This window comes from Perna viridis, chromosome 7 (genome assembly GCF_037379345.1).
Source record: "Perna viridis isolate PV_CMFRI_1.1 ecotype Kerala chromosome 7, ASM3737934v1, whole genome shotgun sequence".
Classification (NCBI taxonomy): Eukaryota; Metazoa; Mollusca; class Bivalvia; order Mytilida; family Mytilidae; genus Perna; species Perna viridis.
The window spans coordinates 3,505,392-3,530,051 of record NC_142451.1 but is presented as its reverse complement, the minus strand read 5'-3'; the positions used below and the strand labels follow the sequence as shown (position 1 = coordinate 3,530,051).

Sequence of the window (24,660 nt, the reverse complement as noted above, 5' to 3'; positions counted from 1 at the left end):
ACTTAACATATATTATGTTCTGTTGATCAGATTCCCGAAAGTATCATTCTTAACAGGAATCTGTGTTACTATATTTAGTTTGATGTGATTTGACACAAACGTGTATTCTATATCATCTCTGATGAAATCAATGTTTATTTCCAGGGTGACTCAGGAAATTCTGTCCATTACTGTGGAAGCTCCAACCCAGATGTGTTTGATTCTGTTGGTAATACAGTGCAGGTGAACCTGGCCATGTTGGGTCTGCCCAATAGTAGGAGTACTGGTTTCTCATTAAAATATCAAATTGCAAGTAAGTTTAATGCTTAATGGGTGTTTCTTATAAAAATTATTTTTATGGAGTTAGCTATGCAAAGCAGTGTCAACTGTACAGTACATTTAAGAAAAATGAGATTCTTGCCTCCAAACCCTTTTAAAAAGATTGGAGACGTGAAAGATTATTTGTTTTTTTTTTAATTACATGTATTTGGTTCTTTGGAAAGTTATTTGGTTCTCTGCAGTACAAGACCTGCACTTTCAGTCTGGTTGACTACTTTTAAGTTAAAGGATATTAATACATAAGTAATGGATAATGCAAATGTGAAGCTATTTACACACACCCCTTTTTTCCAGATTGTAACAGGACATACAGTGGTAACAGTGGACAGATATACAGTCCTGGATGGCCTGGCAACTACCCTATAAACAGTTATTGTGAGATTAATATCAATACTCCACCTGGAACATCAGTAGTTCTTTATTTTAATTCCTTCCAAATGGAAAGACACCAAGACTGTCAGTATGATAGTTTATTGGTAAGTTATTTACGTCCACACATGGGTTTTATAAAAAATAATTTCAATTTGAGTTTAAAACAGAGTTACGGATTGTGTCAAAAACAAAAAAAAAAAACAAAAAAGAAAACAACGTTAAAACCAAACTGTGAAAAAAGAAAACCAACTTCAAAATAGCCTTAACTGGTTTCTTCCAATACAAATGCAGACTTAACTGGTTTCTTTCAATACAAAGGCAGACATAACTGGTTTCTTCCAATACAAAGACAGCCTTAACTGGTTTCTTCCAATACAAAGACAGCCATAACTGGTTTCTTCCAATACAAAGACAGCCATAACTGGTTTCTTCCAATGCAAAGGCAGCCATAACTGGTTTCCTCCAATATCAAGACAGCCTTAACTGGTTTCTTATAACACAAAGACAGACTTAACTGGTTTCCTCCAATACAAAGGCAGCCTTAATTGGTTTCCTCCAAAACCAAGACAGCCTTAACTGGTTTCCTCTAATACAAAGGTAGCCATAACTGGTTTCCTCCAATATCAAGACAGCCTTAACTGGTTTCTTATAACACAAAGACAGACTTAACTGGTTTCCTAAAATACAAAGGCAGCTTTAACTGGTTTCCTCCAATATCAAGACAGCCTTAACTGGTTTCTTATAACACAAAGACAGACTTAACTGGTTTCCTCCAATACAAAGGCAGCCTTAATTGGTTTCCTCCAATACCAAGACAGCCTTAACTGATTTCCTCTAATACAAAGGTAGCCATAACTGGTTTCCTCCAATATCAAGACAGCCTTAACTGGTTTCTTATAACACAAAGACAGACTTAACTGGTTTCCTAAAATACAAAGGCAGCCTTAATTGGTTTCCTCCAATACCAAGACAGCCTTAACTGGTTTCCTCTAATACAAAGTTGCCATAACTGGTTTCCTCCAATATCAAGACAGCCTTAACTGGTTTCTTATAACACAAAGACAGACTTAACTGGTTTCCTAAAATACAAAGGCAGCTTTAACTGGTTTCCTCCAATATCAAGACAGCCTTAACTGGTTTCTTATAACACAAAGACAGACTTAACTGGTTTCCTCCAATACAAAGGCAGCCTTAATTGGTTTCCTCCAATACCAAGACAGCCTTAACTGGTTTCCTCTAATACAAAGGTAGCCATAACTGGTTTCCTCCAATATCAAGACAGCCTTAACTGGTTTCTTATAACACAAAGACAGACTTAACTGGTTTCCTAAAATACAAAGGCAGCTTTAACTGGTTTCCTCCAATATCAAGACAGCCTTAACTGGTTTCTTATAACACAAAGACAGACTTAACTGGTTTCCTCCAATACAAAGGCAGCCTTAATTGGTTTCCTCCAATACCAAGACAGCCTTAACTGATTTCCTCTAATACAAAGGTAGCCATAACTGGTTTCCTCCAATATCAAGACAGCCTTAACTGGTTTCTTATAACACAAAGACAGACTTAACTGGTTTCCTAAAATACAAAGGCAGCCTTAATTGGTTTCCTCCAATACCAAGACAGCCTTAACTGGTTTCCTCTAATACAAAGTTGCCATAACTGGTTTCCTCCAATATCAAGACAGCCTTAACTGGTTTCTTATAACACAAAGACAGACTTAACTGGTTTCCTAAAATACAAAGGCAGCTTTAACTGGTTTCCTCCAATATCAAGACAGCCTTAACTGGTTTCTTATAACACAAAGACAGACTTAACTGGTTTCCTCCAATACAAAGGCAGCCTTAATTGGTTTCCTCCAATACCAAGACAGCCTTAACTGGTTTCCTCTAATACAAAGGTAGCCATAACTGGTTTCCTCCAATATCAAGACAGCCTTAACTGGTTTCTTATAACACAAAGACAGACTTAACTGGTTTCCTAAAATACAAAGGCAGCTTTAACTGGTTTCCTCCAATATCAAGACAGCCTTAACTGGTTTCTTATAACACAAAGACAGACTTAACTGGTTTCCTCCAATACAAAGGCAGCCTTAATTGGTTTCCTCCAATACAAAGACAGCCTTAACTGGTTTCCTCTAATACCAAAGTCAAAGGCAGCATTAACTGGTTTCCTACGATACAAAAAGTCCTTTGTTCAAACTTTATTAATTTGTTACACCTGGAGCATACAACATAAATTGACACTTTCACTTTTTCATTTATAAGCAGTTTTTGGTATCATAATTGTACAACCTTCTTATGTATACAGGATTGTTCATACATTTCATCTTCATCACCAACAATGGTTCTAGTAGCCACGGGACAGTCCATCTATTGGTCTATCACACTGAGGGGATACTCACTTTGTGTAATCTGTAACTCAAAAACCATGATTATTCAAACTTAGCACAATTTATAAATACATATTGAAGATGTACACCTCATATAATGGAGAAATTTGTTTTTTTTTTCTTACAAGTTAGCATTTTATGATTTTATGTTGTATCATCATTACATGTTCCATGGTGCACCTTCTATTTTAGATTTTGATATAGATCAATATGGAGGTTAAAATATGCATGTTATCAAATAGGAAAGTGGGGGGTATCAAGTTAGTGAGCATTGCTCACAATATTTCTAGTTTTAGTGGTGGTGATTTGATCCCTGTTAGGAATAAGATACCAGAAACAAACATTTTTTATGTCTAGCTAAACTTTTACCACACAGTGCCATTCCCCCAAAGAAAGGGATTGATTTTGAAGGATGTGACTGGAACCATTTAGGTATTAAGAGCTAAAATAAGGCCAATTTGTGTCTGGTCAAATTTTTATCCTAGGTTTAGTGTGTCTGATAATAATCAAACATCAAAGCGGTATTAAGCATCAATAGTATGTCCGTACTTCCTCTAGACTTGCTCCCTCTTTATTACATATATGACACAGAAAATGTATGTAATTAACCTCTCAGGTGATGCCACTACTAACTCTCTCAATAATTAATAAACTTCTCTGGTGATGCCACTACTTACTCTCGCAATAATTAATTAACCTCTCTGGTGATGCCACTACTAACTCTCGCAATAATTAATAAACCTCTCTGGTGATGCCACTACTAACTCTCACAATAATTAATAAACCTCTCTGGTGATGCCACTACTTACTCTCGCAATAATTAATTAACCTCTCTGTGATGCCACTACTAACTCTCGCAATAATTAATAAACCTCTCTGGTGATGCCACTACTAACTCTCACAATAATTAATAAACCTCTCTGGTGATGCCACTACTAACTCTCACAATAATTAATAAACCTCTCTGGTGATGCCACTACTAACTCTTGCAATAATTAATAAATTTGCTATATCAGAGTGATACATGCAATCAATAAACTTTTTCATATATTGAGGGACTTGAAGCAAGTCTATACTTCCCCCAACTGTTCAGGGTTCAACCTCTGTAGTTGTATCAAGCTGCATCCTATGAAGCATTTTATTTTTACAGCTAGAGTTTATATACATTTTGAAGATACTTATGTGCTGACAAATATAGAATGGTGTCATAGGTCCAGACATGTATGGTTTTTTTTTATTTTGTGTTAATTGCTTTTGAAAAAGACAATTCATATCTGTTGTGTATTGATAGATACGGAATGGGTCCAGTGGTTCTGATTATGCTAACTTGTGTGGTCGGGCGATACCTGATCCAGTGTTTCTCCAAGGCAATACAGCATGGCTTAGATTCCAGACTGATAATTCTGTCACCCACACTGGATTCTCTATAACTTATACTGCAGCATATGGAGGTAGGTATCTAATCATTAATTAGATCAAGTAAAAAAGTAGTATATTCTCATCCAACCATCTCAAAATACATTGGACGGGTTGAAGGATTTTTATTTTTTATTTCTTACCTCTGAGTTACCAGATATTTGCTAGCCTAATTTTAGCTATTTGAAGTATTGATATGTTCTAAATCCATAGCTACATCATTTTCAGAGAAGTAACATCATTTTAGTCACAAAGAAATGAAAGATTTGTTATGGTAACTCAATACTAGAAACTGATGCAATTAAAACCTGATTTTAAAATTCCCGCCCAAATTTAAAAAAAAAAAAAATTTCTTTAGGGTTGGGAGGGAATAAGAATTTACTTGTTAATTTTATTTTTCCTTATGGAATTTTTTTTTTTCATTTTACACATAAGCTGAAAGAAATTTATTCTGACTATACCTATATAACATTTAATGGTATAAGGTGAGGCCAGAATACTGTAAAATAAATAATACATGGTCTTTGTCATACTTTCTTTCATCAGGTATAGGTTGTGGTGGAAACATAACAGGTATTAATGGGAGTTTGACAAGTCCTGGTTATCCATCAAACAACACAATCAGCCAAACTTGTGGATGGTTGATTACGACTCCAGCTAGAAGGAATATTATTGTTACATTGTCTAATATATATGTGTTGGGTACACCTAACTGTAATACAGACTATTTGGAGGTATACAATGGACCAAATGAGTATTCATCAAAGTTTGGTAGATACTGTAGTCAGGTATGTGTTAATGCAGTAGTTGAGATGTTTTAAAGAAGAGGTTACTTGCCATAATTAAAATATTTGAAACTCATCAATCTGTCATCGTATTATACCCCAACTCAACAAGTGGGTGATGTATGGGAATCACATGGTTAGCTGTCTGTCATTCTGTCTCTGTCTCAATTATTATTGGATGGATTGATTTGGCATTCTGTCTCGATCTCAGTTGATGGATTGATTTGGCATTCTGTCTCGATCTCAATTATCATTGGATGGATTGATTTGACATTCTGTCTCTATCTCAGCTATCAGTGGATGGATTGATTTGACATTCTGTCTCTATCTCACCTATCAGTTGATGGATTGATTTGGCATTCTGTCTCTATCTCAATGGATGGATTGATTTGACCTTCTGTCTCTATCTCAGTGGATGGATTGATTTTGCATTCTGACTCTCTCTCACCTATCAGTGGATGGATTGATTTGGCCTTCAGTCTCTATCTCATCTATCAGTGGATGGATTGATTAGGCATCCTGTCTCTATCTCAGTGGATGGATTGATTTGGCATTCTGTCTCTCTCTCAGTGGATGGGATGATTTGGCATTCTGTCTCTATCTCAGTGGATGGGATGATTGGGCTTTCTGTCTCTATCTCTGTGGATGGATTGATTTTGCATTCTGTCTCTATCTCTGTGGATGGATTGATTTTGCATCCTGTCTCTCTCTCTCAGTGGATGGGATGATTTGGCATTCTGTCTCTATCTCTGTGGATGGATTGATTTGGCATTCTGTCTCTATCTCTGTGGATGGATTGATTTGGCATTCTGTCTCTCTCTCAGTGGATGGATTGATTTGGCATTCTGTCTCTATCTCAGTGGATGGATTGATTTGGCATTCTGTCTCTCTCTCAGTGGATGGATTGATTTTGCATCCTGTCTCTATCTCAGTGAATGGATTGATTTTGCATTCTGTCTCTATCTCTGTTACAGTCCTTGAACCAAACCATGCAACGATTTGACTGATTGATGACCATCAACTGATTGATCGCTGATGGAACGATGACCGGTGACCGATCTAATCGCAGTTTTATTATGTTTAATGACGTAAGATCTGTTTTAAATAAAAGAAATGAAATAAAATTGACAAAGAAAGCAAAAAATCTAATAAATACATTGACCACTCTGTGGTCACGTGATGCAATCACCAGTTAAAGGGATCAGTTTGACGGATCGATGACTGACCGGAAACTGAATGATGATCGATGACCGATCACAATTTTTGTTGCACGGATCGGTTCAGGTACTGTATCAGTGGATGGATTGATTTTGCATGTGACTTTACATGGATGTATCATATGTTGTGAGTGATTTGATTGTTCTCTAACATCAGCTTCCTGTTTCATTATACTACACAATTTTTCACTGTATGGGAACATTATTGTCATGAAAAAAAAAAATCAGCTGCCACTGGACAGATTGTTTTAAACTTTGGTGTATAGCTCTATATAGATGGGGCATACCTTGTAAGTGATTTTGTTTTTGTCGGATATCAGCTTCATATTTTATGGGGCTTGGCCATTTTCACTTAGTAGAATTATAGAGAAAGTTTTTGTCACAGAAATCACTGTTTTTTTTGGGTTTATTTTGAATTTTGTGTGTGGCTTTATATAGTAGGAGCATGTGTTGTAAGCCATTTTGGTTGTTACCTATCACTAAATTCCTGTTTGGTGGGACTCAGCCATTTTTCAATATGATAGAGAAAATTTTCATTACAAAAACCTCAGCTATCAGTGGATTGATTGATTTCAAATTTGTAATGTGTCTTTATAATATAGATGGGGCATACCTTGGTTGCTGTTCAGGATTAACTTCCTTTGTTGAGAAGATGTATAGCTGGCATTAAAATATGTGAAGCTTCATGTTTCGGGTTTAGAAAGTTAAATTAAATCATTCTGTTTAAAATCTAGTTATGAAATATTATCTAACAAAGTTATTAACTTTTAACCATAAGTTATTTACATAAAGTGTGAACTGGGTCAAACATAAAAAAAAACCATTTACATGAACACTTAATTACAACGAAGCATAGTTTGCTATCTGATGTTCCAGTCATGAGGAGAGCATTTAAGGCTCTAATCCTATCAGTTAAGAGGCTGTCCATGTAAAAAATCAGGCTATTCCTATGATATGGGTGCCCTAACATATTTTTGTCCAATGATTTTTATGTTCCGATGTAATGTTTATATCATACAAAATGTACATTTGTCAAAGATTTTTTTAAATTGAAAATGGATGGATCAGAAAATGATTTTAAAGCAACCAAATTTTGCACAAAATAGTTATCTCCCTTTTTCAACCTCTTTCTATGTAATTTATTTCTCTTTAATATTTATATTATGCATTGGACTTAATTTATTTTGAAAACAAATTTTGTCATGTGCCACCCACTGACTGGTTTTTCAAGGACAACCTTAATTACAAAAAACCGGAACAACAAAAAAACAAACCAACAAATAAAACTAACACATTAATTAAATTTTCCACATAGGATTTAGAGTGGTCTATTAACGATACTTTTATTTCCTTGTAGGAAACAATAGCACCATTACGAGCTAATACCAACCAGGTCTATGTGAAGTATGTCTCCAGTGGTTCAGGGAATACTTTCATGTTTAGGTTGGAGTATACCAGTTAAATACTTCCGACATTCTATTTCTGTACATACTTTTCATGATGAGAACTTCCGTCAAGTGTTCTTTTTTATTTATCATACTAGGTTGTTTTGTGTAAACTAATCTGTTCATTTGGACTCCTTATTGAACTTTAAAAGCAGAAAAAAATGAACTGAAAGAAAACTGATATAGAAGTTCAGTTGATATTTGTTTGGAGATTTTAAATTGAAGTAATTCTATAATTACTAACAATTAGATTCATTATGTATTAGCTCATAAATCATTGCATTATGTAGAAAAGAAGAAAAATATTTTTTAAATAAAAAAACTTATAATTTACAGTGTTTTGATAGGGAATTATGGTGGAAGTTCTTCAGCTTATGTTGTATGACAAGTTTCTAATCTGTTATATAATAAGAAGTATAATAGCGCATAGAACTTGTAACTTTCGACATATGCTTCTGTGAATTCACATGAACGGGTCCCTAGCTCCCACTCAAAATCATTTGAGAGTATACTGCAATTCTAACAACAAAAATATGATGCTTACTATTTCTAACCTATAATAGGTTCAGCAAGAATGATATAATTATGACAACTATGCATTATACCCAAAAATAGCAAATAAATACAAATCATTGGTTTAGAATGATTTCAACAGTAGAAATTCTGGATCAAACCCGATTGAAAACAAGACTTTTCCATGGTGATTTTTATTTTTTATTGTTATAATGAGACCTGCAATGTCATCATAAATTGTACAGTTCATGGTGTGATGTGCAGTGTCATCATAAGTTGTACAGTTCACAGTGTGATGTGCAGTGTCATCATAAGTTGAACAGTTCACGGTGGGATGTGCAGTGTAAGTTGAACAGTTCATGGTGTGATGTGCAGTGTCATCGTAAGTTGTACAGTTCACAGTGTGATGTGCGGTGTCATCATATGTTAAACTGTTCACAGTATGATGTGCAGTGTCATGGTAAGTTTAACAGTTCAGTGTGATGTGCAATGTCATCGTAAGTTGTACAGTTCACAGTGTGATGTGCAGTGTCATCATAAGTTAAACAGTTCACGGTGTGTGCAGTGTCATTGTAAGTTGAACAGTTCAGTGTGATGTGCAGTGTCATCATAAGTTGTGCAGTTCAGTGTGATGTGCAGTGTCATCAGAAGTTGAACAGTTCACAGTGTGATGTGCAGTGTCATTGTAAGTGAAACAGTTCACAGTGTGATGTGCAGTGTCATCATAAGTTGAACAGTTCACAGTGTGACATGCAGTGTCATCGTAAGTTGTACAGTTCACAGTGTGATGTGCAGTGTCATCATAAGTTAAACAGTTCACAGTGTGATGTGCAGTGTCATCATAAAATGAACAGTTCACAGTGTGATGTGCAGTGTCATCATAAGTTGAACAGTTCAGTGTGATGTGCAGTGTCATCGTAAGTTAAACAGTTCACAGTGTGATGTGCAGTGTCATCAGAAGTTGTACATTTTCTTCCTGCTTCTTATGAGTTGTACATTGCCTTGGTGAGTTGTGAATTGTTTTTATAAGTTGTACGTTGTTTTCATGTGTTCTACATTGCTTTCGTGAATTGTTAATTGTTTTCATGAGTTGTACATTATCATGGTCATCATAAGTTTTTCTTTTTATTGCTGAGTTATACAGTGTTATGGTGAGTTTTACTGTGTAGTGGTGAGTTGCACATTGTAATAATGAAAACGTTATTGTATCCAACTCATTTTAAGTAAAAATACAAACAACAAAAAACAAAATTCAAGGACTTAAACACTTAAATATAAAGTAAAATAAAAAAAAGTTGTGCTGAGCACAGCATAATGAGACCCCAGCCAGTTCAACTGGGGCAAGTGTGGAGACAATATTAGTTTTTGATACACTTAAGGGACAAAGGAATTACAGTTCACTATGGACACAAGAATTAATTGATTTGGATATAAACTGCACAATATTTTGAAAATTCAGTTAAGCAACAAGTTCTGGATTTCATGGATCACTTTGTACCCCAATATCTCAAAAATGGTTAATGATAGAGAAAATTTGCTAATATACAATAGCAAGCCATAGCAAAGAGGGACAATTTACAAAAAAAAAACATTGTAAAAAGGGACTATTTACAAAAAATCCATTGTAAAGAGACTTTTTACAAAAAAGCCATTGTAAAGAGGGACAATTTATAAAAATTCATTAAAATGAGATGGAAATTTTTTTAAATAGTCCTCCAAAAAATGACGTTTTTGGCTCTTAGATCCATTGTTACTCAAAAACGGTGAGAAAAATTCCAACTCTGATTGAAAATGCAGGTATGGAATTCCCTGAAGAATATAATTAATTGTTTTTCCAAATCCAACCAGAGATAAAAAAGTTTATTTCTAGGGTTTGGCCCAATTTTTGCCCCCTTTAGACTGAAAATGCTAAATGCTATCTTAAGTCTGCTAATATTCTCAATACAGAATTTTAAAACAAACATTAAAAAAAACAATTGAATGAGAAATACACCTCCTATATTAATTCTAAATAAACACCTACATGTATTTTACCCCCTTTTGGCCCCTTTTTTGCAGAACAGTACAGGCCAGTGACCCCATTTTAACTAGCAATCATTCTCTAGCAGCAAGTTAAAATGTTAAAATTATTGCACAGAAACGAAAAAAAAATAACGACGACAACATTGCCAACAGCATCATAACATAATATGATTTAGTTTTAATCTTGTCAAGCAAAATTACAAACTTGATGAGTAATTTATGAGTAATCTGACTGGCCATTTCTAAATCCAAATTTTCTATCAGAAAGAGACCAATCTTTTTGGTATTACGTTAAATAAGATAACAATGTTGAAAATAGTTTATTTGGTGTAAAATAACACACACAAAAAACTATATATAGACATACACAAGATGACAAAAACAATGAAGCAGGATTTTAGTGAAAGAATAGAGGGTACAGAAGAAATGTGTCTTGTAAAGGTAATTCATTTCATTAAGTATTTAGTTAGCAATATTTTAATTCTCAATTTGAAAATAATTTTTTACTTTATATTGAGCAAACCTAAAGATCAGCATAAAAACTACCAGTGGATAGGTTTAGAAAAATGAAAATCAGAATTAATTATACATAATAAAGTAAAGTATTCAATAAAACCTTTGAAAAGATAATGCAAGTGAATTAAAATCTTCACCAGGAAAGTAAGGCTATGATCTGTCTTCAACATGATTTGAAAATCATCTGTTTCTCCAGAGTTATTGCACTCAAACACAGAAATTTGTATGGGCAAAAGAAACAGACTAACTACAATGTCATAATAAGTCATAAAATATGTCACTATACAGGTACAGTTGTCTAATTTAGTAAAAAAGATTAATTGAAAACATTTTTGTTGTTCGGCATAAATTTAATGAGTTAATGGAAACATTATGATTCTTTACTTCATAATTGTAGGAAATTTATATTTCCTTAAAAAATTTCAAAATGATGCTTGAATATATCAAAATTTCATTTACTGACATTTGTGATAATAAGAATTCACTGAGCTGGAAATGTAAGTAAAACTATGTAAACCTTAAATCACCATAGTCACTGAAACCTCTAAGATAGTTTAATGTTGCACCTTACACAGAACTTAATTCTTACAAGTATATAATACATTTCATAATAGTTTTCTTAGATTCAATATTATTTTACTGCACAAACATAATTTCTTAACAAATATAAAATCTTTACAATAAAACATACAAATATATTTTTAGTCGTCTCAACATGAACTTGATTTGGCACATAAATGAAATGACAAAATCTGATCACACTCTTGGGAAAGATAATACATCATGGAATAAATAGTTATAAATATAATTAGTACATGTATACAAAGGTCAAACATAAAAAGGGTTTTGTGTGTGGTAAAAATGCACATTTACATTAGCCAATATCTGTACTAGGGGTTTATAATAAAAGTGTACAGCAATAAAAAAGTAAATAGCCATGAAAGCAAAAATTTTATTAATAATGGAAAGAATGAACATTTTGACAGAAGTTTTATAGATGAAAAAGAGGTAGAATAAATTGATTTTATTTGAATTCAATAACCAACAAGATAGGTAGTTTGCTCTAAATGGAAGTAACTCTAGCTCTTGTTATTAGCTTTAAGACAAAAAGAAGCAACATTTTGAACATTTAAATTCTTCCTAAAACAATCAAATTAAGATAGATTAGATTTATCTGAATTCATACGTGAATGTACATGTATATGACCAAAAATATATAGACAAACATCTTGGTATAAAAGCAAGAATATTAAATTTGCCAATGAGACACTTGGATGGTGAGATAAGCTACATTAAGACAGACATTAAGTAGCATTTGTCTCTGAATTCTGTAATGAAACACTTTGTAGGCTGAGTGATATTTCATCTAGTAGGCTAGTTTCACTTTTTACATCACCATTGGTCTTTGCATTGCTTGTGGATAGATTTTCAGAATTTGAATTGGTTTCCATGGCAACATCTCCATTTTCTACTGAACAATTGGCACTTATATCTGAAAAAATTTCAGATGAGTTTCCATTGCACTGAGTTAATTCTTCTTCTGAACACGGATCTGAATTTTGAGTTACTAACACAATAGGAGAAGTTGGTGAGTGAAGATTATTCTCCCTTGATAAGCACTCTTTAATGTTAGAAGATTCAAGCTGCCCATTGGTCAGTTCTGAATCAGCACCAAAAAGTTGAGTATTGAAGGACAGATCACTGAGCCTACTTGTATTTTTGCCCTCTATGATGTCCGATAATGTTCGATTGAGAGTCTCAGGATTTTCTAAATCCTCGTCAGAATCACTATCACTATCACTAACTTGTAGGCCGTTATATGACGGGGTTTTAGGTGGACTCTTGGAGAACTTCAATTGGAGAACCTGTGTAGGAAAAAAATGAGAAGGTTTAAAATCATCTTCCTTTATCAATTATGATAGATTGTTGGAGATAGATTGTTATTAACCCGAGCAATTTTTAAGTAGCAAAAACATTAACAGAGTATTTTTTTAAAATTAAAAACATAATTATACTATTACGAAAAAAACTTTCAACAAGTGAAACTGGGTTTTTGACATCTTTACTTGCATGCTTCTGAGGTAAACAAGAATTTTGTTAATCAAATCTGTGGACACTTAAAATAAAAATACCACATAAACACACAGAACACAGATTAAAATAAGAACACATTATCTTTTCTGATGAAGATAAAAAATAAAATAACAATTATGGCACATCAAAATAAAATAGGAATGAAACAGAACAAAACTTATTTTCAACATGTGTGAAGTAAATACAACACAGGATATGCACAAAGCATGTGTTGGAATTTTGTTTAATTCATGGGATATCAATTTTTTGTGGTTCAGTCTAGTAAGAAAATTCAACTTAATGAATCCCTGATCTAGGACAGGAAAATGCTAGGTTAATTAATAGGGAAGATTGAATAACCAAAATATGATCAAAAGTGCTGAAGGATGCCTAAATTAAACAAATGCTCAGAACTTGTCCTGTTCATAAGATTAGCCCTCTTGTATCTACCTACTGGTACATATGTGTTACATCAAAAGATAAGGAAACCAATTTACCGATTTCCTGTTTCTCATCTCTGTACAGAACATTCCAGTTTTATCATTTTAAGTCATAGAATCTATTATAACCTTGTACTTATGATATGTAAAATTAATTGAGAATAATTCTAAAACATGAAAAATACAATAAATGAAAATTGGGTTTAAGTGAAAGAAGTTAGATATCTGTACATATACTGAATGAGGATTGAGGTGTTTAATGGATGAATAGGTACTGCATTCTATATAATGTGTTTAACATTTATTCTAATTTGTAATATCATTTTTGTTCTCTACTTAAGTAAGAAATAAACCAAATGCATACCCAGCACATGAAGGATAAGCAACAGGTAAAGATGTCAAAGAAGCCAAGACAACACCCACAATGCTGAACTAAATAAGCTTTAACATGCCTTCACATCAAATAGATTATCTGGGAATCTATAAGGCTTTCAAAGATAGAATCATTAAACAGTCCTGTCGGTTTTTATCATTTCATAGATATATAATTTATCAGAATGAGTCAGTGCAGGTGTTTATAAAAAAGTACAAATGAAGGCTATAGAATTATCAATGACAAATGACTGCTATACTGCTCTGAAATAATTTAACTCTATACCTATCAAACTTCATATATCCTTATAATAACTGAATGGTTGTTTACATTAACAAATCTTAACAATGTGTTAAAATAAATTACAAAGAATGACAATAAAGTTACTTGAATGATAATATTTCCTTCTCTTGAGAGAATGGTGATGTTCAATCAGGACATTTAGTTGTTTTTTTTTATCTAAAATATACTTTGAAAATACATGACTTGAACCATTGACTATCAAAGCAGTATAGAGCAGGAAGGTTAGAAAGAGACACCCACACGCTAGGGTCAATGTGCACTAGAGTCACATGCAGGACACACCTCATCTTGTAGGTCAAAGATTCGGTTCTCCAACTCCTCATGTCCACTCTTATTCTCCAGCTGATCATGGGTTAATATCTCTTCTTTCTAATAAGATAAAGTAATATACTGTAAATTCAGAAATAGTTGCAATATTTTCATTAGTGCAATATGTGTCTATAGTTACATTATCAACACACACATGACTGAAAGATTTCTGAGTGTTCACAATTAAAATTTAATAAGTTAAAACTTTTTTATTGACACACCATTATAATATTTGCACTAATAAAAATTTCTGAATTTACAATACCACAAAAACTACTTCTACTCAATATTCTCTTGATACTTTTAAGAAAACAGTATGAGAAAGAAAAATCTGGATTCTGGCTTATAAGATCAGTAAGAAAAAGGGAAGAAAAACTAAAATTTTTTTATTTAGATGTGAAGCTAACTTTTCATTGTGGTGTTTTAAGTGACAAAATAAGTATGCTAACTATAAAGTTCTACTAAAAGAGAGCCACACATTATCCTGTGATAAAACTTTAAAATGAGAGTACAAATTTATTGTCTTTTGAAATTGGGTTAGAATGAGGTTTTTATGACAAACTATTAAATAAATCACTGAATATTTATACACTGCGGGAAGGTAAGAACTATGGTTGGTCTATAATGAAATGTAAGAAAACAAGAACTGGCAAAAGCTGAAATTTTCGAACTGTTTAGTAATGAAGTTGAGCTATGATTGAAGTATTGAACACAACCTGTATTTCTAAGTCTGCTATTCGTTGTTTAAGTTCGGCAATGATATGAGTATTTTCTGCTTCTTTGATCTTGAACATCATTGATTCTTCTCTTTGCTAAAATAAACCAAAGTATAGCAATATTAACTGTGCCTCTAATGAAATAAATGTCTTGGTAAACAACAATGTGAGAACTGAATATTAATTACCAAAATTATTACAGTAATTATGAAGCTTGCTAGAACTTTAAACTTAATTCTTGTTTGATCACCAAAGAAATTTAATAAAGAAACTGACACTGAATAAGTCTTTAAGTAGTAGTCTGTGTAAAATTCATGCAAATTCTGTAATCTGTGATATACCCCCAAAAAAGGCTACACATTTTTATTACTGTTATTAAGTTGCTTTATAAATCTACATGATGAAATATATAATTACTCATTCCAATCTCTGCTTTTAGGAGATGATCCACATAGAAAATCCAACAGTTTTTATTGTATTTCAGTGTCATTTACAGATTTATCTCCCTTATTTTTGAACTCTACAGTACATTGTATATAATTTTTATCTCCTAAGAACAAGGGTTATATGAAAAGCCACATGTTAATTTCTGTTTACTTTAAAAAATCTAAACTATAAAAATATGTAGGCTTTCAAACCACAAATCACATTCTGCATGATTCTTATCTGGAGTGGTACTTAAATTATGAATTTGTATTTTAGATCACTTATTACTCCCTTAGAGTTCGTGAGACTTATAAACATAACATCAACTGATAAAACAACCCACTGTACAAACTTCAAAATAACACATATTACACACGTCAAATCAATATAAACTCAACCATCACCAGCACCTGATTGATGTCACCAGAATGACAACTGAATATTAATTGCCATAATCATTAATTATAAAGCTTATTAAAACTGTAAACCAACTCATTTCCTTCATGGCAGATTTTGTTGGTTATCTCCCTTTAACATATCTGATTTCTCATTTATAAAAACAAAAGAAAACTGATTAAAGATGAAAAAAAATGCAAATAAAAATTAATTTGTACAAATGAGGTGGTTTACAGATAGCTTTTTCTATCAAGACCTTTAAGTAGAGATTGTGCACAGCCTTGGTCTCCCGTGACAATAGGAAAGAGACTAACAGAAAACCTGTTTAGTGTATTCAGATATATTACCTCCCATTTCACATTCTACTTAAACACAGGAAATAAATAAATCAGAATGTATAAAATATTCATACGTATAATTTATGACTGTAGACTTATTTCTGACTTTTTTTCATAATCAATTTTTATTTGACATTATATTAATTGCTAAAAATCTGAGACAAATTTCAAAGTAAAAAATAATAATATTTATAAGAGTGGTTTATTTGTAGTTTTTTTACAAGGAAAAAAAATAAGTTCCCTATTTATAATAATAATAACCATCTCTTTCTAAAGTAAATACAGTGAAAGTTCTCCAAACCGGACACCACTGGGACAAGAAAAAATGGCCGGTTTATAGGGATGGTCGGTTTTGTGAAAAATAGCAAAGCATTCTAAAAGCTGTTGCTATTAATGTGTTTGATAACCCTATGACTTGTCAGTTTGTTGGTTGAGACATGTTAAATGCCAATTCAAAACTTTTGTCCTTTTCTTACATTTCAAAGCTTGCATCATTTGTAAATGAAATGATTTTACAAATGATGCTGCCGACAAAATAATGTTCACGGTTTTGGTAATTAATTATTTGTATAGATTTCGTAAATTACCTATCAACAAAGTCTAATAATTTCACCCCTATGTTGTTTTGTTTTGGGTAAAAGTTACATAAATTGCCTGACGTGTGTACACACCAATTAACAGCAAACCAGTGACAGAATGTAATGTCTGGATTAAATTTGTTGTTTAAACTACCGTCCTCTTCAATTATCATCTGTCCACTGATGAAATGCAAACCGGTCAGTGAATTAATTATTAATTACGTAATATTACGTAATCATTTACAGTTTTGTTGACACATTTATTACAGATGAACAATAACCAGGCGGCCGGAATTGAGAGGTTGTTTTTATTTGAAATATGTAACTATAACTGTGAAAAACTGGCTGATGAACGGATTTAGGGGGTGGCTGTCTATAGAAGACAAAACACACAGGTTTTAAGGTATATCGGCCGGTTTGAAGGGAAGACCGGTTTTCTGAGGATCTGGTTTGGAGAAGTTTCACTGTACTTTCAAATTTAAAAAAAAATGTACCAATGCATGTACGTGTTTATGTTCTTTGAGACAATGTTTTTGTTCCACAAGGGAGTTTCATAAGTGGTTTTCATCTGATTTGCATATTTTTATTTTATTGGCAGATAAACATTAGTTCTGGCATTTAATAAGAAACCATGTACCATTAACTGATCTCATGATAAGATTTCCATGTATTACACACCTGAGTCTGAAGGTCAGAGATTTTCCTTTCATACTCCTTTGTCTGAATATCAAACTTTTTCTCTCGTTCTAAACATTCTTCATATTTTATCTTTAGAACTTTATTATCTTCGTCCATCCTACGAATCTGATTTGTACATATATGATTTTGAGTTTCTAACTCCATATATTTTTGTTTTGTATCTTTCAGGTCAGACATACAGTTTGCCTCTCGAACTTTTATAGACATCATTTCTTCTTGTAGCTGTTTTATTTCTTGTTTGTGGTTTTTGTCTTTTGTGGGTTGTGTTGGAGAATCTTGGGTTGATTTTGTCTTGAATTCCTGGAAAATGTAAAGAAAAATAAGCTTTATACTTATTGTCACTATGGATAACACTGTGAAGTAAAACATCAATTACCTATCATTTTATAAACTCAATATTTGTAGACAAAGTCATATATTGAATTTAAAAAAGAAATTCTTTCCGTGTATCATTTGTGCCTGGTTGTAAATTTCAAAATATAAAGTGAAGGCCTGTGTTTCTTCTTTCTTGATTGTGATTTTTTACCACATAAATTTTCTACACAAATAAAGATGGCAATTATATTTAACAGGCAGGGTCTGATATCTCAGTTCACTAACATGTCTTAAAACCATCTTTTCCATAAATCAAGTATTCTACACTCTCAGACAATAAACATGGACAGAAGTTGAGATAGTTAGTATCATCTCCATTTAAATAGGCAATGACCTAATTCTCATATATTATACCTCCCACATGGATTGTAGTTCATGGACAGTTTGCCTCATTTCTTTCAGCCCCAGGTTAGCCTCAGCTTCCCTCAGTTTGACAGCTATTAACTCCTCTTGTAAGTTTTGTATGTCATTACTAGGAGCCCTTTGTAACTGAATATTTGTCTGAAAACATTACAAACATGTATAATGAATTATTGTAAAATTACTTTTAATCTAGAAATCATTGTTGGATTTTTGCGGCCATATCGAAGAGAGTTTTCTCAAAATTATATATATAACAGTGACTTGATTGGAGTTGAATGAAGATTTAAGAAAAACTCAACTTTAGATGTTTAATTAATCCAGCAACAAAGGAGCCTAATAGTTTCCAATATAATGGAAAAAGTCCTACAATTCCAAAATGCATGCATGTATTAATTAGAGTACTTTCTACTCTATTGGATTATTCACATTACGAATACCGACACATTTCTGCTATAGTTTACAACAGTTAAAATGCCAAACAAATAAGAGATACTTAGTACTGCCAAGCCTCTATGACAAATATCAACAAGATCCATCTTATATCTCTCATTTCTTATGAGTAAATTTCTGAGTAACAGAAATTCATCTTGAAAAAAAAATCCCTCTCAAAAAGTGAACTAAGTATCATACATCTTCTAACTCCTTGATTTTAGCCCTCAGTTCCTTCACCAGAGAATCTATATCGGCATCCTTTAGACGTAGAGCTATTAATTCTTCCTGTAAGTTCTGTATTACATTCTGTGCTTCACCTTCATCTAACGACGACGCTGATGTTATACTGGATGTCTACAACGAAGAACAAACATGTCCTGCCTAATGTGAGAGCATTATAAAGATGTCCTGCCTGATGTGAGAGCCATTAAAATGTATGTTTTTTAAAAGTTCAAATCATGTTGAAACCTCAATCTACATAGAAAAAAATTGAAGCAAACCTAAATCTGAGGCCTGATAACTGACAAGTAAATTCTTAAAAAACATAATACATGTACACATAATGAAATTTCAAGTTCCAACCAAGGTAGCAATAAGATTGTTGGTAGTATCTGTAAATGAAAGCCTGTCCAATAGTCACTGATTTTTTTATGTACAATTGTTGATAAAATGTAAAAAACAAAACAATTGAACATGATACATTAGGATATGGGGTTTATTCTGCATTTATGAATATTTATAAAGTTAACATCTGATGAAGCAACAGCCTGAAGCATGTGAAGTACCTTATTTTAACATTCTTTCATTTTTTAACACCTGAACAGGGAAAGCACTGAACTGTTGACCCCAAGTGATGGAGATGACTATGCTTAAGGTCTTATTATATCCCTCATAAAGCGACTGTTCCCACAACAAGAATAAAAAAATAAGTTTCATGAAACTTTTAGTCATAGCAATACAGAAACAATTATCACTTATAATAATCACATGCTTGGGAATGGAACTGTAGGATAACAAGAGTAGAGAAACAATAAGTGTACACTTAACTTGTTGGACCCTTAACAAATGATAATTTCAGTTATTTAAGATACTGTATAAAGATGTTATACACTGTAAGTTAACAATTCATTACCCTTTGTTTAATATCGCCTATCAGATTATTAGCTTCTGTCAACTTTTTCTGCGACTCAGCAAATTCCTTTTTGATTGTAGACATTTCATTTTTCAGAGCATATGTTTCCTCAGCTTCCTGTGCCCTGGTCAGTTGGTACTGTATCAGTCTATCTGCTAGAGTGGCTGACTCCTGAAATTAAACATAGTAAACTACATAACAGCCGTTAATTGAAACTTCATTATTTACATGGTTATAATTATTCGATATCATTTTAAATAATAGACAATAAAATGAACATTTGAATTTGAACTTCACTACCATTTTTCTACTTCTATTCAATATTTAATTTTCCTTTTTTTATACACATTTGTATACTAACTTGTTCTCAATACGGAGAATAATAAAGAAAAGTAGAAAATTACAGTATCTTCTAAATGGTCTAGGGATAATTATCAACACTCTACATAACTCTCTAAGTAACACATACCTTCTCTAACACTCTACATAACTCTCTAAGTAACACATGCCTTCTCTAACACTCTACATAACTCTCTAAGTAACACATGCCTTCTCTAACACTCTACATAACTCTCTAAGTAACACATGCCTTCTCTAACACTCTACATAACTCTCTAAGTAACACATGCCTTCTCTAACACTCTACATAACTCTCTAAGTAACACATGCCTTCTCTAACACTCTACATAACTCTCTAAGTAACACATGCCTTCTCTAACACTCTACATAACTCTCTAAGTAACACATGCCTTCTCTAACACTCTACATAACTCTCTAAGTAACACATGCCTTCTCTAACACTCTACATAACTCTCTAAGTAACACATACCTTCTCTAACACTCTACATAACTCTCTAAGTAACACATGCCTTCTCTAACACTCTACATAACTCTCTAAGTAACACATGCCTTCTCTAACACTCTACATAACTCTCTAAGTAACACATACCTTCTCTAACACTCTACATAACTCTCTAAGTAACACATGCCTTCTCTAACACTCTACATAACTCTCTAAGTAACACATGCCTTCTCTAACACTCTACATAACTCTCTAAGTAACACATGCCTTCTCTAACACTCTACATAACTCTCTAAGTAACACATGCCTTCTCTAACACTCTACATAACTCTCTAAGTAACACATGCCTTCTCTAACACTCTACATAACTCTCTAAGTAACACATGCCTTTTCTAACACTCTACATAACTCTCTAAGTAACACATGCCTTCTCTAACACTCTACATAACTCTCTAAGTAACACATGCCTTTTCTAACACTCTACATAACTCTCTAAGTAACACATACCTTCTCTAACACTCTACATAACTCTCTAAGTAACACATACCTTCTCTAACACTCTACATAACTCTCTAAGTAACACATGCCTTCTCTAACACCCTACATAACTCTCTAAGTAACACATACCTTCTCTAACACTCTACATAACTCTCTAAGTAACACATGCCTTTTCTAACACTCTACATAACTCTCTAAGTAACACATGCCTTCTCTAACACTCTATATAACTCTCTAAGTAACACATACCTTCTCTAACACTCTACACAACTCTCTAAGTAACACATACCTTCTCTAAGTTCTCTATTCTTTGTCTTAAAAGTCGATTTTCTGTTCTTAATCTCTACAATGGATAATTCATGTATAAAATATCTATATGACTGATATAACATAATGCTGCACATGTTTTCATGCTAGGAATGACCCCACTCATACATAAAGTTGATACTGGAGAGCAATCATAATTGCTTCCAACATATGACCCATCTATATGAAGCCACATACTAAATTTAACCCTTGCCAAGCGGTAACTGTATATATACGGTCATGGGATGTTTTCCGATTTTTGGGTTTTTATTTTTAGCTCTGGAAATCACAATTTGATTTCATATGCAAGCAGAGTGAATGTGCTTTAAATGAGACTATCTTATACAGAGTGTTATCAAAAATAGGGACTTGACAGCTCAACAAGAGGTCAAACCACAAAAAGTTGTGATTTTTGTAGGGGTATGACTCAATTCTCGGCCTCTGACAACAACAGAATGAATCCAATAATGCTTTATTTCACCTGCTTTCTATAGAATAATGATGTCTCTCACCACTCCCACAAAGTCAACCCTATACTAACCACTTCAGGTTTCAGACCAATCTGAAGCCAAAAACTGCAAAAAAAATCCTCATTTTTTCCCATGAGTGACCACTCTGGTGACCCCTGACCTTCAACTTATGACTGTAATGAACAATTTTTGGCTTAAATTACCATCAGCAAGCTTTGCACTATGGATGCTGTCTTACCTCTCATAAGTGAAAAATTCTGAAGAGAGCATATTTCATTTTAAAAAAAAACTATTTTGTAGACCATACACATGTCATAAATGTTGAATTAAAACATAAAAGATAAAGAAACGAACCCTTAGTTCTATCTGATCCTCATTCTCCTTACTTTTCAGTGCTGTATACTCCTTCTCTACTCTGTAAATATAAAATAAACATATGAATATAACAGTTGCCAATAACATTGGGGCCTAGCATACTAGGGTGTGTCTTATTATATAGCAGACAACAAATCTGGATTGGTACAGTGATAATGACACCTAATGTCAGCGGGCCTGAGGTTAAGTTGCAGAATACCTGACTTTAAAATTATTTTGACAAGAATTTTAGATATGTTACGCCGTACCAACAAAAACTTTTGGTATGGCACTAGCTCTACCTGCCGTACCAAGCTACATCTCTGGACAAGCATAGCAGAGCATTTTGTAAATACTTGGCTAACTGGTTCACCAGTTTTATGGGATATAAGCCTTATTTCTGAATTCTGCTCTGACAAAAGGGTGCTAAACACAAATAAATTCATAATAAATGAAATAACATTAAAATGTTCTGAAGTTCTAGTCAACCAATCAATTCCAGTTCATTATATAATAATTAAACAAATACTTGACAAAACACTGTGATATCACCCTTGTAATTCCTATCAAAATGTTTGCATACTCTATCAGTATATATAAACACAAACAAATAGTTTAAACCAATTTTTAACTGGGTGGAGACCAATAAACAAAAATATTCACATATATATTCTTTGCAACCCAAGGCCTTTAGATATATATTTCTATGTCCCATGTAAATACAGGTACACATAATAGAAAAAGGCGAAAAATTCTTTAATTAGAAAGAAAAATAAATTAAGTTTTTAAAACTTGGTGTGAATACACTATACACAAACTCATTTATTTCTCAATTACATTTTTCCTTAGGTCAGGATAAATATTACAAAAATTTCTCTAGGCATAACATATACCATATTTTTATATCAATGTTGTAAACTATAACTTTGAAAAAAAATATTATCTCAGTCTATGTTTACCTATTCAGGTGTATTGCCAATCATGGTAATGTATTCAAATAGTTAGCTTGAGGTTCAAATAAGTTACCAATAAAAATTTTCAAATAAATTTATTTGCATAACTTTACATAATGTATGCAGTGTTGCCTTTAGAATTTGTGAGTTAACTTCTCTGACATAAGATTAGTAGGTTCACAGTGGCTTTCATTACAGAATAAATTGTATGAATATTTTAACCTTTAATTGGTTACTTCACATTGTAAGTTTGTTACTTGGGCTTGTTTCCTTATAAAGCTAAGATCAAACTATTTATTTTCAGGTACGATTTTTCAGACCAAAAACTTTCACTATCAAATTGACTACATCATAACAGTTGAAGACAAAGCCATACTTTTAATGCTCAACTGCATATATTATGGCAGTAGATATACAAAAGCAAAAATATATTTTCCTTGTTTAAGTTAATATTTGTAACTAACAATAAACCTATGGATTGTAGATAAAGTGTAACTGTGAAATTGGTAATACTATGGGCAAAGACACATTCATAAGTAAAGTCAGATAATATAGGCAAGACTAATCATATTGTACGGTCAAATCAAGCTACACTATCAGTTGACATAAAGCCACACATAAGAGGCTCCTTTATTTGCATTTGTAAACAACTACATGGTCGGAGATAATTTATATTCTGGGTCTACAATTAAACAAACATCTGTACATATAAGATAACCATTGTAGTAACACGTACATGTATCTATTATTACAAGTATTTACTAACAATAATGGTCCAGATTATAGATAACAGTTTCAATAGCTACCATATAAAGTCATTCACTGTCCACTGAAGGAATTTAATCTTAATAGCTAGACTGAAACCAGACAAGATAGCAACAACTGTCCAGTAAGGAATGTAGATATTTATAATGTAGAACCTTACCACAAAAACTAATTCAACTGCAAATCTTTATAATGTGGATTCTAACCAGAAAGAGTATAATTAACTTTACTGAATCACAGAGAACTTAAATACCAATCTAATTAGACATATCAATAGTTCAGTCACTACATATAGGCTTAATTTTAATTAGAATGGTAATCACCACTTCAATTTATACAATGAATATTTGAACTTGTAGCAAGCAAACTTCTACCTGCTTTGTCTGAATATTTCTATTTTTTGCACATAGTATGTAAGTTTTTTTTCTGTACAATTTAAGTAAAAGTTTCAAATTCTGATTTATAAAAATAAAACAATCATGCTGTATTTATAATTCTTCAGAACTTTAAACTTTGTGCCTACATGACACAAAGACTAATTATCATAATCCTTGCTCAAACTTACG

The 24,660-nt window shown here is 32.7% G+C and overlaps 2 protein-coding genes across 11 annotated transcripts in view; one reads left to right on the top strand and one right to left on the bottom strand.

The window, feature by feature from the left end:
* The window catches only part of LOC148610996 (cubilin-like), a 113,996-nt gene extending 105,721 nt beyond the window's left edge, over positions 1–8,275 (top strand). Inside the window, exons 61-65 of the mRNA XM_088591004.1 lie at positions 145–292; positions 613–794; positions 4,371–4,530; positions 5,042–5,283; positions 7,855–8,275. Coding sequence (XP_088447130.1) covers positions 145–292; positions 613–794; positions 4,371–4,530; positions 5,042–5,283; positions 7,855–7,959 — 837 coding nt within the window. The 3' untranslated portion in view covers positions 7,960–8,275. The remainder of the gene's footprint in view (positions 1–144; positions 293–612; positions 795–4,370; positions 4,531–5,041; positions 5,284–7,854) is intronic.
* Positions 8,276–10,781: 2,506 nt separating this feature from the next.
* The window catches only part of LOC148610995 (ecotropic viral integration site 5 protein homolog), a 47,302-nt gene continuing 33,423 nt past the window's right edge, over positions 10,782–24,660 (bottom strand). For 9 of the 10 annotated variants that reach the window (XM_088590996.1, XM_088590988.1, XM_088590990.1 and 6 more), the window contains 9 exons: positions 22,377–22,437; positions 21,536–21,589; positions 19,947–20,117; positions 19,013–19,168; positions 18,374–18,520; positions 17,624–17,944; positions 15,208–15,303; positions 14,465–14,551; positions 10,782–12,858 (listed from right to left, as the gene is read on the bottom strand). In XM_088590996.1, the coding sequence (XP_088447122.1) occupies positions 12,298–12,858; positions 14,465–14,551; positions 15,208–15,303; positions 17,624–17,944; positions 18,374–18,520; positions 19,013–19,168; positions 19,947–20,117; positions 21,536–21,589; positions 22,377–22,437 (1,654 nt within the window). In that variant the 3' untranslated portion in view covers positions 10,782–12,297. Of the gene's footprint in view, positions 12,859–14,422; positions 14,552–15,207; positions 15,304–17,623; positions 17,945–18,373; positions 18,521–19,012; positions 19,169–19,946; positions 20,118–21,535; positions 21,590–22,376; positions 22,438–24,660 lie in introns of all 10 variants that reach the window. The other variant, XM_088590997.1, reaches the window with a different exon arrangement.